The sequence below is a fragment of the Copidosoma floridanum genome, unplaced genomic scaffold, assembly GCF_036245765.1.
Source record: "Copidosoma floridanum isolate Cflo_tuat_1 unplaced genomic scaffold, Cflo_Japanese_pri ptg000004l, whole genome shotgun sequence".
NCBI classification, from domain to species: domain Eukaryota; kingdom Metazoa; phylum Arthropoda; class Insecta; order Hymenoptera; family Encyrtidae; genus Copidosoma; species Copidosoma floridanum.
Genome location: NW_028321881.1, coordinates 11,554,814 through 11,572,173, shown reverse-complemented (window position 1 = coordinate 11,572,173; position 17,360 = coordinate 11,554,814). Strand labels below are relative to the sequence as shown.

The 17,360-nt window shown below is 34.9% G+C and overlaps 1 protein-coding gene across 1 annotated transcript in view; it reads right to left on the bottom strand.

The window, feature by feature from the left end:
• Window positions 1-17,360, bottom strand: part of DCTN2-p50 (dynactin subunit 2) — a 546,499-nt gene that overhangs the window by 247,578 nt on the left and 281,561 nt on the right. Inside the window, exon 4 of the mRNA XM_089597711.1 lies at window positions 12,948-13,065. Coding sequence (XP_089453837.1) covers window positions 12,948-13,065 — 118 coding nt within the window. The remainder of the gene's footprint in view (window positions 1-12,947; window positions 13,066-17,360) is intronic.

Sequence of the window (17,360 nt, the reverse complement as noted above, 5' to 3'; positions counted from 1 at the left end):
AAAAACGATACTTTTGTCCTGTTACGGGGGACAAAAATTCCTTTTATATGTGAAGTATTTGTAAAAAATTGTATCTTACCTATGGACTTAAGTAAAGAAGCCTTAGATCTCACATTAACTGTCACCCTTGGGTACGCCGCGAGCAACTATATGCGTGAGATCTGAGACTTACTTTACTTTCGTTTCCTATAGGTGTGCAATGTTCTATTCGTGCACTTGATACCACATCAAATATTTGTACACTTACTGCGCTTTATACTTGTAGGAACGATGAAAGATATTGCTTGTCGAGTGACAAAAGGTTTGTATTATATTGTATGTTACAGGACATCATTGACCGTGTGTTGACAAATCGTTCTGACAGATACAAAGTACCTTAAGTGTACAATCAATTCTTGTTGTAATGATTGTATCAGACAAATGAATTTTTTATTTCTTATTTTGGTTACTATGAAAGTGAAATAATCCACTCTATTAAATTAAGATTAAGAAATACAAAAGACATAGCTATTTTCCATGGTTAAGTTGTAATTTTTCATTCAATTTGTTTTGTATAAATATTCATAATTTAATTTCTTCATTTACTTACGCTTTACTTGTTTCTACTAATCTTAAAATTAATAATAAGAATACAGGATTTGGTCACATAACAATTAATTAGTCATATAATACATAAAATAAACGAATTGATACGTAGGTAGAATGAAGCTTTCCTTTGAGATGTGACTTTTATTATTTTTAAAATTATTAAGATTGTTTGTATAAATCTGTGTAATGTATATTTTCCGCCATCGGGTGGTTTTGGGAGGCTGGTACTTCCTCAGGAAAAAAAGCAGTTTTCCGATACTCGTTCGAAAAGTCTCCTTTACGACCCTCGTTACGGACCTCGCCTTCGGCTCGGGCCGCAAACCTCTCGGTTCGCAAACAAAGACTTTTCAAACTCGTAAGAAAACTACTATTTTTCACCTCAATATTTCTTTTCTATAAGTGGAATTATTTTTAGCACATCTGGCTTTTCTTGAACTACGAGTATATGTCTAATTTTAAGACGATACGCTGTAACAAAAATTTCTTAAGGTTCTGTAAGTGTCTGTAATAATTTTTCAAACATGCCATGATAATTTTTATTGAGTTAATTTTGTGTCAGTTTTTATTTTAATATGGATCGGTTACGAGCAGTCAGTTGTATCTAATGTATAATTGTATCAATTTTATGGCACATTTATAAAATTATGAAATATTGCGTCAATAGTTGATGCCATATCATTACAGTTTCAAATACTAACAGCCTTAATACCAATTTTAGTTCACTAGTTTCGTGCTTAGTATAGTGACAACTTGTGCAAAAGTAATTCTCTGGCTTCACTTATATTTAACATAATGTCAACACATTTTAAACTATTATTAGATGCGGGCTTTGTGATGCTTTGAGCAAAATTAACCTTATAAGTGGATGCCAATATATTGATGTTAAACTAACACGCTTATACATAATTTTACATTTGGTTTTGTTGTGCAACGATTTTAATTTTGCCTATACCATGTACATTGCTTCTGGTGCACTGGCTGATAATTAGATTGGTATAGCTGAGTTTTCAATGAAGTTACTTATTATAAAAAATATCTGAGTATATATATTTTATATTTTATCATCAATGTCAACTTTTTGTCTTCACTTTATTTAGTTTGATCCATTGACGTACTAACTGATTACTCATACAATATGTCGGTCTCATCCATGTTAATACCGGATTTTGCATCGTCTAGTGGTGTTGATAGTGCCTTCAACATGTTTACTGCTCATATTAATTCTGCCAACAACTTTGTGCATGACAGACAAACAATTGGCAGTGAAATTCGTCGGAACGGCAGCAGTGCTCGTCCAGATTTTCTATCAGGTTGGGAAAGCTATAATCATATTGTATCAGAGAAAAGAGTAGATATTCATGCATTGAGAAAATCTGAAAGGTGTACCAGGATCTGAGTTGAGGAATTCTAGAATTCCAGCTGCATCTTTTTTGCAATATGCTGACATATTTGTTGAGATCCCAATGGTATTAGATTTCATATCTCTGAAGTCAAATATTCTAGGATACCGTAACAGTATAATTAAGAATAAAAAAGGAAAGATTAACAACAATCAAAATGTATTTAACTCTGATTCTAAAGGGGATGATAGTGAGGCTACCTGCAAACAGTCTACTCGTAGATCGTTTATTGTTAAGTTTAAATCAACGGACATTTACAATTATGTACTAAACATGTCACATGAGTATAGTGAAATTAGGTATAGATTATTCTTCCCTGAAGCTGCACTTGCTGGTAACATTCGTCTATTTGATATGATGTCTCACTAACTGTTTGATTTTTTAAAGGTAGCTAAGGATAAAGCTAAGAAGTGTGGTTTTTCATATGTATGGCATTACATTAGTCAGATCATATTCCGTTAAAAAGGTAGGTTACCAATAATTAGTATTTCTGGCTCGTGTCCTGAATAAGTCGCAAGAGATAGTGTATACCATAATTAATGGAAGCTGTCAACAATCATGCCACTTTCTACTGTGTCTAGTCTCAGGGAACTTCATGATACGTGACCCGTAGTGAGTGTGGTTCATTTGGCCAAAATATTTAACCATGCCATAATTCTTTAAATTTGGAAATACCTTAAATGTGTATTTTTTAATTCCTCTTTGCAGTCTGCGTCAAGGCGAGATTTTAGCTCACAATCAACACTGCTCAAGGTTTCCAATAGAATTTGTCAAGGTATAAAATGGGGTTTGGCTGTGGTATCGGTCTCGTTCGATTTTAGTCATGCTTTAGATACTTTATGCCATTACTAGAAAATCGCTTACTGTACTTAAGTTGGCAAGTTAACGGCCGCGGCATCAGTACCGTGCACATCGGTTGTCTCTCACAGTTATTCGCTTGACTCAATACTATTTTTGATTTTTATCAAGTTAAATTTAAATGCTCGCTGCTACTTCATATGAGACTCTAAATTAATTCCTTGCTATAATCTGTTTTATAAGATAGTTTTAAACTATCAATACAGAGGAAGTGTTTCTTGGGCTTGACCATGTACCAGGTGCACGTACTCTTTTTAGAGGATCATAAACTGCGTAGGTTTGGCAGAAATAAGGAAGCAAGCCCTCAGATATGAACATGAGGACGAAAGTGTACTTAAGGACGTTCGGTAGAGATAGTGGGGGGAAAGGGGCAAGGGGGAAGTAGCGATGAATGAAGACTTGGCATCACTGTACGGGTCTCCAATGTGTGAGTGTTCAAGTACACACATATATACACACATCAGGTGGTGTGCACTCTGCTTGTCTGCACTGTCTGCTGCGTCGGTTACGGCAGCGTATGTGTATATTTGTAATGTATTTGTACTAAAGATGTAAGTATTTGATTTTTTTTTTCCTTATAACAATGTAATAAAAATTAGAAAATGATTAAAAAGACTTGTGACAGATATATGTACATACAATTGTATTCGTAACTACTGCAAATAAAGTTCTTGAATTTTTATGTGACTTGAAAAGTCTCATTGAAAGTGATATGTTAAATAATTACGACACACTCTAGTCTCAGCGATTACTACAAGCATGTGATTTTGTTATCTTGTTTAAAAAAACATAACAATAAATATGTGTTATTATAATACATTGTTTTCTTATGGGTACGGGTGTAACCTATGTACATACACTCACACACATTTATAAGCTTATGTTTTATACAGAAATACATAAATATCTACCATAATATTCAAATATTTACTGATTTAAGTCCTGAAACATTTTGAATTTCCCGCTTCTTGCGACGTTGCCGTTGCGTTTTTGTCGAACTATTATTTAATTTTTTTTTTCATAAACTTATCAGACGATCGTCGCGAAACTTTGTGCACATATAGTTAATAACATTATCTATGACATATAGAAAAATTGGAGACATTTATTACGCCAATTTTTTTAAAACTAAGTTTTTATAAGTTTCCCCACAAGCGACCGTGTTAAAATGACTGAAATTTGAAATTCAATATCTCGGAAACAAAACAGACGAACCTCTTGAAATTTTAACAGCTTCATTGTAATAACAATAAGAACGTCTCGTTGAAATTTCAAAAAGATTCATCACAGGGTTCTATCTCTACCAAACGTCCTTAATGTTGTTTATCGTTATGGCAGTAAGATTCTGGAATTCATTGCTAACTGATTTTTGTAGGCAAACGTCAATAATTTTGTTGAAGCAAGGGTTGTATCACTATATTCTCAATATTAATGTGTGATATAAATCATGATAGTTTATGGTAGCAAATGCTAGTTAATAGTCGTATATGTGAGTTTTGTTTTGTACATACAAACTTGGGTCTATAACTTTTGCTAGGGTCTATATCTCATGCAACGATCAATTCAAGTAAAGACTTGGATCTGTCAACGCGCTATCAATTAATTTATGTAGTTGATGATTTTTTGTACGTGAATAATAATACAAAATAACCTATCCTCAAAATATTAATGACGTTAGCTATGTGGTAATACGGCGTAAACGTTCCATTTACATATTTGTTTCCTAATTAATTCTACTCCTCTTCTTTCAGGATGTATGCGTTAGTCAATTTGAAGAATAAAATCTGTTGAGCACTTCTTTATATAACATCATAATACTTACACTTTCATTCAAACGCTTATTACTTACTTATGATTTTTTGGCTACTGAGATTCGATGGTAACTTGTTTTGAATAAGTCATATAATATTACTTACATCATGAATTAAACTCATACATATACGAAGAGGTCCAAGTGACTGCTCTGGCGCAAGAAACTTTTTTTCTAGTTTGGTTAATTTTTAATAGACTAGTTTTTTTTAAAGACATCCTACCACAGTAAGAACTTTTAAAAACGATTATTCAAATATCAAATTATGAGCGCAAATGAACTTATGTTATTAGTTTTCAAAATTTGGTACTTTTAAAATTGGTAATGATCGAGGCTTGCCGAACACTAAATTATTCGTTTATGAATAAACAATTAATTCAGAATATTTAATACGAAAAATATAAAGATAAAAAAAGGACATCTAGTTAAGAAGATCGGCAAAACCGACCTTTTTTTTCTTCAATCTACTAACTTCTAGTTTTAAAGTAAATTACAAATAGCTCTTTTTACAAAAAAAGTTCACTAAAAATATTAATTGAATATTATAAGCACGAAATTTCATTGCATACGTAGTCAATTATTACAATTTGACTGATTTGGGGGCTAAACAAAAGTTTAGAGCGGTGTAAATACAGTATAAATCACTATAATGAAAATTGAAGTTCAACGTATCCCATGATTTGGTAGGATTCGCAAGTTATTACAGCATTAAACTGGTCTAATGATAAGTCTTTCCTTGAGAGATCAGCCTAACAGCAAAACAAGTCCACCTTTAAGGACAAAGTATCAACTTTATAGGCAAGGTATAATCTGAATAAGTTACTTCCTGTAACAACGCTGCTGTTAAATAATATGCAAAAAGGCTATACCTTTAAAAAATGAAGGTAAATGGCACTAATACACTTATCAATATAGAAATTTAATACGACCAATAAGTAAAGAAGTGAGTGTTAATACATCTTTATTGTTGTATCAAGAGACGTATATGTATACATGGCGGCACTTTTCATACAAGCAATCTATATACTCTATACATGCCCTTTTTCTCAATATCCAATATACTTAAGATTAATAATACTAAGCCACATAATTTCTTGTTCAAGAAATTTTTTAAAGAATTAAATAAGAATAAGAAAAATATTCTCCCCGGGTGTGGATCGAACACACAACCTCCTGTTTACTAGATAGTTGCTCTACCACTTCAGCTTTTGAGGAGCCGTACATTCACTCGCACCGTAAGTTAAGATAAGTACTTATTCTTAATTTTTAAAGCTAAATTTAAAGTTAAATAGTAGGTATATGACTCTAATACTTGTAGGTAAATTAGAAATTTAGTACGACCAATAGGTATACAAGCGAATGTTGATACATCTTTATTATTGTATCAATAGACGCATGTGTATAGAATGCAGCACTTTTTATAAAAGCACTCTATATCCTTCATACATGCCCTTTTTCTCAATATCCAGTGGACTAAAGATTTATAATACTAAACCTCATAATTTCTTTTTCAAGACAAGCTTAGGTGAAAGACAGCTTTTAAAATTAAGAATGAGAACTTATCTAAACTTACGGTGCGAGTGAATGTACGGCTCCTCAGTAGCTCCAGTGGTAGAGTAACTGTATAGTAAACAGGAGGTTATGTGTTCGATTCGCACGAAGGGAAAATATTTTTTTTATTCTTATTCATTTCTAAAGAAAATTTTTTGAAAAAGAGATTATGTGATTTAGTATTATAAATCTTTAGTCTATTAGATGTTGAAAAAAGGGCATGTATGGAAAATATAGAGTGCTTATATAAAAAGGGTCGCCATCTATACATATGCGCCTCTTGATACAATGATAAAAATGTATCAACACTCGCTTATTCATCTATTGGTCGTATTAAATTTCTAGTTTACCTACAAGCATCAGAGTCATATACCTACTAATTAATATAGTATATGTAATTTCAAGAGTTTAAAATTGATACTAAATGTGTTTTTTAAATGTTTGCGTACATGGATTGGGCAAATAAAAGAATCTTATTTTCATAAAACTTACGATTTTTATTTAACTACGAAACTATTTTTTAATCTTTGCTATTGTTATCAATATTCAAAAACCTCATCTTTTACTTTCTTAAGGAACTGACTCCAACAAATACATTTAGCTTTTATTAATAAAGCGTGTATGTACTTATGGACTGATTGTAGCAAACTAAAGCAAAAAGTCAACTACAAAAAGTTTATGCAGACAAGTAGCAAATCTTAAATTCAAAAACACTGGTCATTACTGAATGAAGATCCACGTCATGTTGGTTAAAGAAATAGATGGTTTTAAATTTTATTGAAGGGTTATAGGTTGAGGAAATGAGGAGACAACTTTATAGATTTATTTAACTAAGTGATTTATTTAACTGACTTGACAAAACCTAACTGACGACTGACTATAACTGACTTTATGTGAGCACAGACTTTGTGAAGTGTTTTGTAAAAATGTCTGCCGTTTGTTCTTTAGTACTTAACCACCTTACATTTACTCTGCCACAAGTCACACATTCTTTGACATAGTGTTCATAAATTTCTGTCATATGTCTCAATTTCCCGCTTCCACTTATTTTCGAATTTATCGCAATTTAGATCAGCCGGACAACAAGTCTTGTGGAGGATGATTTTGAGAGAATTGTCTACTGCCATCAATTCTCTACATGCTTCACTTAGTGCCACGTATTCAGTCTGACATGTTGAAAATGCTACCTAAGTCTGCTTGTACATTCTCCAGGCTAAAAAATCTCCGAATAAGAGTTTGATGACATACTCACTCGTGATCAGAGAGCCCTTGCAATCACCAAAACTAGCATCCAAAAATGCTTATAAGTTGTCCTGCCTTCTTAAGAACATTAGACCAAAAGATTTAGTGCCTGCCAAGTACCAGAATACTCTTTTGACCATGTTCCAATCTTCATAAGTTGGATTTATTCGATGTCAACTGAGTACATTTACAGCATAGCTGATGTCTGGACGAACAGTATTAGCTACGTATAATAGACAGCCCACAGCCTCTCGGTAGGGAAAATTTTCTGTCGATCTTGTCTCCTTTCAATCATCCTGCCTTTCAGATTTTTTTCTTTGTTTTCTTTGTTGATTCAACACGTGTCCAGTGACTATGGGAGTTTTCACGGGTTTTGAATTGTCGAATCCAAATTTAGCCAAAATTTTATCTATATAATCAGTCTGAATCAAAGTTAAGACCTGCCTCTCCCTTTCTCTTCTGACTTCAATACCTAAAAAAGATTCTACTCCACCGAGATCCGTCATCTCAAATGCGCTTTGCAGACTTTCTTTAACAGACTTTAAGCGATTTGGATATTTACTTGCAATAATCATATCATCAACAAAAAGAACTAAAATAAGAAGTTTATCTGCCTCGCGCCAAGTAAACAGGCATGCTACTAAAATGTGTGACTTCAGACCCATTTTAATTGCTGCTTCCAAAAATCTTTAATGCCATTTTTGAGGACTCACCTTTAGCCCATACAAGGCCTTTTGCAGCTTACAGACTTTATTCTGACGTTCTTCATCTGTGCAGTTCAAACCTTCTGGTATCTCCATATATATTTCATCATTAAGAGTACCATTCAAAAAAGCTGTTTTTACGTCTAGCTGGCATGTATTTAGATTTAGTTTATTTTCCAGAGCTAGAACCGTTCTGATCAAGGTCAGTCTCGACATCGGGGCACAAGTTTCTGGCAAATCGTATTCATTTTTGTCTTGGAATCCTCGAATTATCAGCCGTGCCTTGTATTTTTTCTGCCCTCGAGAGTCGATCTTTTCTTTAAGTACGCTGCGCGAGTCAATTATATTTGGGCGTCTGCCGTTTATGAGACCCACAGGTCTGTCTAAAAGAATCAATACATGATTTTTCACCATTGAATCAAGCTTATCTTGTATCGCTCGAATCCAGCCTTTCCGATCCGCTGCCTTTATTGCTTCTGTATACATTTATTTCAGCCAGTAACAGAAAGTGAGTGAGATCTTCTGCAGACGTATCTTTATCTGCCATATCTGTATCATATTTTTTGAAAGTAAGATTTTTTATGAGATCGTCAGCAACACCCAAACCCGCAAAACTGACATCTATAACTGGATTTTTACACTTCAGGTTTGTATCTGCCATGTTTGCTTCTAACTCGACTGACTTTTTCGGCCTTCCAGGTTTTCTTCGTACAACTGGAGGCTCTCCCTCCGATGTTGTCATCTCTTACCTTTCTTTCTCGAAGATCAAAAACCACTCATCTAGTTTTATAACTACTGTCACGTTCTCCCAGTTTTTGATCAAACTTTTGCCATATATGTCTCCATGTCCAAAACGTTCGTTGAATATGACGTCCCTACTCTCGTAGAATTTTCCTTCGTCAGGGCGAAGCAGCCCTGTAGGTGTGTAACCCACCATAAATGCTCTATTTCCTTTGGCCTGGAATTTTGTGTCTGTATTTCTCTGAACTCTTATATAGGAGACACAACCAAATCTTTTCATCTAACTTATATCTATCCTTTTGTTTGGCACAAGCTTCGCCGAAGAGATTTCCATATTATTTGAACGATGTTGAATGCGATTGTAAGCAAAAACTGCTGCATTCAAGGCCAAGTCCCACATGTTTTCCGGGAGTCCCGAATCATACATGAGAGCTCTGACTTTCATTTGAATTGTATTATGTAGTCTTTCCGACGTGCCGTTTAATTCGGGGGTATCTGGACGGCTCAACTGGAGTTTTGCTCCAAGACTGTCTAACACCTTTCGGGTGGATCCTCCCGTGAATTCTTTACCCTAGTCTGACCTAAGATAACACACATTAGTATCATATACTAACAAATTTTTACAGCCTTTGACGAAATCTTCTAAGCATTCACCCGTATCACTTTTGTTTTTCATGAGGTACGTCGTGGCAAATCTCGAGAAGTCATCAATAAATACAGGGATAAATTTGTACCTTTTCGGAAAAGATGACGGACTTATAACTCTCATTGTGTCTGAATGAATAATCTAAAGTAGTCTGGCTGCTCTTTCTCGCACGGAGGGGAAAGGAAATTTTTGAGACTTTGTCTTCAGACACACGTCACACGCCCTTATTTCGTCACTAAAACAGCCTCCTTCAGACTTTTTGTTTCCAGATATGCTTTCTGCAGCTCTCCGAGATATCCCAAAGACGCATGTCCCAATCTGACATGCCATAACATTTCCCCGTAGTTATCTTTAAATGCTTTATACTTTTCGGTAAAAGAGCTCTGCACTTCGTTTATTAACTCAGTTTCTGCTATTCCGACATCATGAAACTTCCTATCTTGTATCAAAAACATATGACCAAGGAACTGTCACCTTTTTCAGTCATTCTAATCGAGCTCCCCAACTCATCAGTTATACTGTATTCCAAAGCTGACTTTTCAGGACCAGTCTGTGCTTCTGACTCTGCCGTTAGTATTTTCATTATTTTAATACTTCCGATCGGTCTTTGGTAAAACTTTCTTATGCTATACGACCTTATGAATTTGACTGTCAAGTACGATTTTTGGTATATTCCTTATATCCAGACGTTTTTTGTAACAGGACCAAAAAAGCTAATTTCTTAATCATCTAAATAGATGGACACACCCATGTCAGCAAATTTTCGTAAGGAGAGTAAATTTTCAACCAAGTCCCGAGCACAAACTACCCCGTTCAACTCCACCTCGTTACTACTATTCCTAAGTAGCAAACTTCCCACTCCCTCCGTTCTCAAATCTGCAGATGAGTCTGAGTTTGTACATTTAATTTTCCAATTTTTCTTTTGACAAGATTTTAAAGTAATTTTTCCGACTTAGTAAAGTGATCGATCACTCTTGAATCAGCAATCAATTTAATTTTATTAGTTCAATCGAAATCTATATTATTTACCCAATCCGCAGAGTTTGAAAACAGAGTTTTAAGGGGCTCGATTAACGTCAGAGATTTGCCTTTATTCGATCCCAACGCGTTTTTTTTTTTTTTTTTTTTTATTTATTTCGGCCTTGGTCAGACACTTTCTGCCTTTTGATGTCTTTTTTATCTCTGAAATTGCTAGAGTCCCCTTTATGTCTTAAGTTCCAGGACTTGGGCAATCACTGCTATAACCACGTCTGCGGCCACCTTGATGCCCTCGACTTCCACGCCCCTGCTTTTTAAAATCCCATGAATCTGACTTAATTTACTCACCACATCTTGGACTGTACTTCTTGTGGGCTGGTATGTCATTTACAAAAGTGCCACAAGTGTAGCACTTTTTAAGCCCAGTTCCAGCCTTCGGGCATTTATCGGCCATTTGGTCCCAGTAGTTGCAGTTTGAAGTACCGAAGGCGATCCCGGGGTCATGACGCTGTCAACGCCACCCTCATGGGTCGGCCTCCAGCAGCTTTTGCCAGGCCTTCTGACTTAATCTGATTTCTTTCGGGTCTTGGCGTGGAGTGTGAGAGGGGACTGGAGTTGGCCAGTGCCTCAAGTTTTACGAGCCTCTCATTCCACATGTTCAGCCTTTGGTCGAAATTTTATAGGACCGCATAAAATTCCTCCCTTATCCGCTCTCCTTCCTGCCTTTCTTCTTCCGTCTTCTTTCTTTCCTCTGCAGCCTTTCTATTCCCTTCCTTCTGCCCTTTTAATATTTAATATGAAATATCTGACTTTGTTGTATCGAGCCCGGAGATTTTACGTATCAGCCTTTCTGCCTTTATTTGAGGCAAAACAAAACACTGAGCGGGCACGCGCACGATTATTATAGAGGAACGTGAAAGAGAAATATTTTGTGGTTAGAAGTCGTGCAATACTATACAATGCGTGCGAGAGAGACCATGTGGTCTCATGTTAGTAAGACGGAGAGGGAGAGAAATTCTCTGATCTGACTCCACTTATTACCTCCCCTTGTCCTTCTTCCACACCGAAGAACAACTGAACATGTGCCTGAAGCGCTTTTGTCGTAACATGCAAGTAGACAGTTATATTTTCTCGAGTTTTTCTAAGAACTCGCTGACCTTTTCCTGTCCTCACGCCGTAGCACTGTCTTCGAGATCCGACACAATATTTGATAACAACACTGCAACTTACCGACATCTCTTACAATAAACGAAGCTGTGTTTGTCGCCTCGGGTGATTCTGGAAGCAACACCATCGCCACGGCCTCATTCTCAGTTCCGGTTACCGGGAGCTCCTCCTCAACTGAAGTCGCGATCTTCTCGCTCTTCGCCTCAGCCAGAGCTGGTTTCCTATAAGCCATTTTTCCTCCCAGGGCCACGAAAAAGAATAACATACACGAGAGAAAAGCGCAGTGAAGCGTGCTGGGCCCATAACCTGAAGGGCTATAGGTTGAGGAAATGAGGAGACGACTTTATAGATTTATTTAACTAAATGATTTACTTAATTGACTTGACAAAAACTAACTGACGACTGACTATAACTGACTTTATGTGTGCACAGACTTTATAAAATTCAAGGAGAGCTAAATGTTGCGTGTGAACTTGACTATGGTCAAATCAGAACTGGCTCACACCTGACTGGCGCTGTACATGTCTCTCCTATGGCACACATACGCTCGCGCATGCCTACAGCCTATCGATACAGTCGTGCACTTCAACATTTATAATCGATCTTTACTTTTTTTTGTAATTAGTTAAAAACGTGATAGCTGTTTTGGTATCATATACTTTAGTAGACTATGTTTTAAGGAATCTTGTTGGACATGCATCTGAAAAAAGTGTCACGTTTGTAACGAATTAAAGTGAAGATCGGCTGTAAAATGAGAAGTTATTTATTTATTTAACAAGCAGTACTTTAAACTACACTTACTTTAAAAAAAATTGCTCTGAGCTCTCTATACAACTTAAACAAAATTTTATTTACTAATGTTGGTCTCCATCCAAAAGATGGTACACTTGAAAATAAATACGTAAAGAAGTTACTGAGTAAGAAAATAACAACAAAATATTATTTTTACACAAATTTAACGCAGTTATCGTGTTTTGTCCCATTTTGATAAAAAGAGTCGACTTGTATTCCGGTCATTTAATGAAATGGTCGACTTTCGTCCTAGTCATTAAGGTAGATGATCAAACTATGTTCTAGTTATTAAAATCACTGGTTGAGTTGTATCAATAAAATCAGTTCCTTGAATCGACAGATCACAATAGGTTACCGTAAACTATATTAATAACAATTATAAGTATTTGATATGAATGAACATATTCAAAAACAGATACAACAAGATATTCAGAAATAATTCTTGCAATAATAAAACCAATGACACTTACCAATTCCTTGATTGCGTTTATTTGGTTCATAAGGTCATCAATTTCAGATTTTAGTCGGTGGCATTTTTCAGAAATTGACTCATCTTGATTATGTGTGGATCTAATGGCAATATTACGGCTAAAAAAAAATCTAATGAGTACTCTTCCAAAAATAACGATTAATCGTTTAGTATGAGTAAAATCAACAAACTGCTACTTCTAACAAAAAGCTTTTACGTACGAAAAAAACAGTTGTGAGGATACTATGTCGCACATATGTTATTCAGTTTCATAATTGTAGTGAACAAGGTTAAATATTTTATGATATCAAGCATAATTTTTAACTTCACTTTATTATACCTATGCGGCAGTGTTTAGTTCTGCACACTTGATGTTTCTAAAATTTGACCTCACTGCTTGTAAATGTACTTACCTACATTAATTATTGCGTCTATACATATGCATCGCGTCATGAGAGCGTCAACTTTAGCTCACGGCTGACACTGTAGCCTGTTCTCATTAATTAATTATATGTATGAGTAGTAAGCAGATGCATTACATTACATAATAAAAATCAACAACCGTTTATAGTGTCCGGACTATTTAATTTTAAAAAAGACGTATTTTTTAAGCTATAAGTATTACAGTATGGATTTGAATTTAGAAAGAATTATTTCATATTAAACTTAAATTTTTCTTACTTAATGTTGTTTTTTTTTTAGTGTTTGATTACCTCTTCTTGAAATCCTATCCAGCTATTGCATAATTAGACACTCCATGCAATCTCGATCTCAAGTAAGTGTATCACAAAAATTTGTTCGTTTAAGTGCGTGAGTATGTGTGAGTGGGTTAGTAAGTGTGTGTGTGTGTATGTATGTATGTATGAGAGAGAGAGAGAGATAGAATAATCTGTTGTCAATATTTTATCTTAGGAGCTTCTTCGACCAATGACAGTGTATTCATGATTATTTCTTTCATTTTAAAAATTGTCCGCACTAAATTGTGTTTTTTCGATTCTCAAACTAACAATAATTTTTTTTTAAAGAAGAAATAGCCGTCCACGTACTTTGCTTAAGTCTTTTTTTTAATTTTTATCGCTGATAGAGACTTAAACTTGTTGTTATATTTAAAATTACGTATCCCCACATCTTTACAGATAAACGGTACAGCAATCAATTAAGAATTGCTACGTCGAAGATGTAATAAGAAATGAAATTTTACAATTGCAATAGTAAATCTAAGATAAAACTCTAAAGCCTCGAATTAATAATACAGACAGCCTTTACAAGAAAAACTAATGAGGATTACAGCAACAGCTGCTCTAAAAGATAACATAGCTACCCCAAATCTCCAAGATAATAGCACACATGACCTAACCATAACCGAAAGAATTAAGGCTTGGCAATTATTAAATCCCAAGGTCAAACCTCAACTAAAACTACCACTCAAACCATCATTAAAGGCAACATGGCAACCAAAACCTTAGTTAGTTAAAAGTGACTAAGAGTAAGGTTATCACACCTACAAAATGGATTTCTAGTATATATCATATTTACAATTTGATCGATGTAGGAGCGGCGTTGGCTCAGTAGTAAACGTGCTTGTTACTGATACAACGCTATTCTAGGGGTCATGGGTTCGATTCCCGGTGAACGCTAATCTTTTTTTAAACTGTTTTTATCGAAAAAAATTCTTATGTAATCTCAGCTGTTTCGGGGCGAGTTTTTCAGTGGAATTTTCCTTCAGAGTTATTCCAGGGTTTTTTCCTTGCTCCACAGGTCTTCGGGCCTGGGTGATTACAAAACAGTGTTAGGGCTATAGGTAGAGGTTAGCAGATCCGATGCGCCAGGCAGGGATCGCTATCTTTACCGGCGAGGAGTGGTCCCTAAAACATGGGGCTTCTCCGGAGATGCTAATTAGCCTGGATCTGATGCTTCAGCAGAGAGCACTGGCTTTACCGGCGAGGAGTGGACGTCCTGAAATATGGAGTCCTTTTCGGGGAAAGGCTACACAGTGGCGAGTGGACCCGATGCACCGTTGGTGCAGAAAGTGTCAGCTTTACTGGCAAGATGTTTCACCGGAGATACTCGCACTGTGCCCATGGATTAGGTATAAAATCAGTAAAAAGGTTTGAAAATAGGTGCGGCAATACACCCCCACACATAGGTGGTGAGTGAGTGACCCCGGTGACTTGGTCTAACAGCTGTCGCGGTAACCCGGTAAAAAAAAAAATTAGACCGATTTAGTACTAAGTCAGATAGACCCCAGCTACCATTGCTAAGTAGAGTGACTGTTGACATTAATGAAGTAAATTGTGAGAATTGCTTAACAAAATTTGGAGTTGACAAAACCACCTAACAACCTCGGGATATTATCATGGTCAAACAACTTTACAAGAAGTTACTGGCAGCACAAAGTACAATTTAACATGATATAATGTGATAAAGCCAAGTTTACGATTTTATTATATCAATGATCATATTGTCAAAAATTACGCTCATTATTATAGGTTTAATAAAACATTTAAGGGCATGCAGTATATCAGCAAGAGTATTTACCTTACTAACAGACTTACTCCATAACATTTTTGTTAATCGCATACCTTAGAGCTGCTTTTAATCAAAATTTAAAAAAAACATACATCTAGTATTTCAAGAAATTATTCAACCCAAGCTTTATTATAATCTGTTTGGAATAGAGGCAATTAAGTTGAAACAGATGACTATAAAAGAGTACTGAGGTGCTCATGGTCTGAGATGCAACGTTAACGATCACGTGTTGCAGTTTTTGTCTCAACTCTTAACTATGACAAACTTTGACGATTTTGTTCACAGAATGGATACCATGCTTGGATAGTAGCAGTAGTTCATTCAACGCTTCAATACATGTTCTCATATGTTAATGTTTTTGCAGTTTCTTAAACAGTTGTTCTTTAGACTGAAAATAAAATGAAATACTCGGTAAGCCAGTTTTAAATTAAAAGTATGTATAAATTTTTGCAACTGTTCGTGATGAGGATGACTTGTTTATTTCTAACACGTATAGGTTTTTCAGTTTGGCAAATTTTTCGTCCTAATACAAACTGTCGTACTTCCAGCCACATATTTGTTCAATATAAATCTTTAGAAATTCTGTTAATATAGTTGGTAATTGCCATTTTGTATTTCAACTGCTGGATCACGAGTGATTTGTAATTTCTCTTACTGAAGTATTATCGTGTAAATTATTTTTTATGGTTCATTGTAAAGGTTTTAAATAATTAAATATGCTTACTATTTCTACTACTTTTCCAGTGTTTCAAAATAATTTTTTTTAATTTTTATGTGAACACTATGCCGAATATTATTTCTATAGTCTGCTTGTTTTTTCAAGTTTATATATGTTTTTTCTAGGTCCATTCACAAACTTTTCCATTCAGAACATCGTTTCACATCACGTAGCTCAAGTATTGTGAAATGTAAGCCATATAAAAAAATATTGAGGTTGAATAGGCTGCTTCTTAGTAACTGTTGAAAGCTACATAGTTCGTTAAAAAATTTTGTTCAACACAATGTAGTATAGCTCGTGAGTGCTTTTAGTAATGTGCTACCGCTGGTACTGTATATAATTCAGGGCACGGTTTATGATTTCAGTAATTTTCTTACTTTAATTTTACTGATACCTGAAGCAAAATCGCTCAAACCATTATAATCGCTAATCGCGAAAACAGCTTGACCGATCTTGCTGAAATTTAACATACTGATTCTTGATACTTCCTAGTTGGTTTTAGTATAGTTTTTAATTTTAAAAAATCAGTAGCAATAGCAATAAATAAACTTAAAGTTTTATCAAAATATCTTAGCTTTTCACTTCAGTTCAGTAGGATCTACCAGGAGGCGTGGACATGAAATCGAAGCTACCTGCAAGAAAATTAGGTAAGTCTGGTCATTATTTCCCCGAGCAAAGTACCACATGTCAAAGTCGATCATCAGCAGTGCATGGAGCATAGAGCTGGGAGTCGTATGTTACATCTCTAGTGAATATAGATGAATCATATTGAAAGTAAGAACGCAATTCATCCGTAAATTTCATATAAGACGTATTGTGTACATACAGCAAGCTCATATCACAAGTGAAGCTCGTACGTCTCTTATATGCGTGTGTGTGTATCAGCTTTAAGGTGAATGTTTTATAATATGCTGACATGTAATACGTCTAGTCTTGTTGTAAGAATGCATGTATGTATTAAAATTATCCGTTACATGTATGTGTACATAAATTATATTGTATGTATGAATGGGTAGTTTACTTCCGCATTGATTGTCCATTTCTAATAATGTATACCAATTAAAAAATTGTAATCAACACATTATTTTATTATACTCAAAATTCATTGTAAAGTTCCAAAAAGAATTAATTGCGAAATTTGTAAACTTATTTATCACATTTGGACTA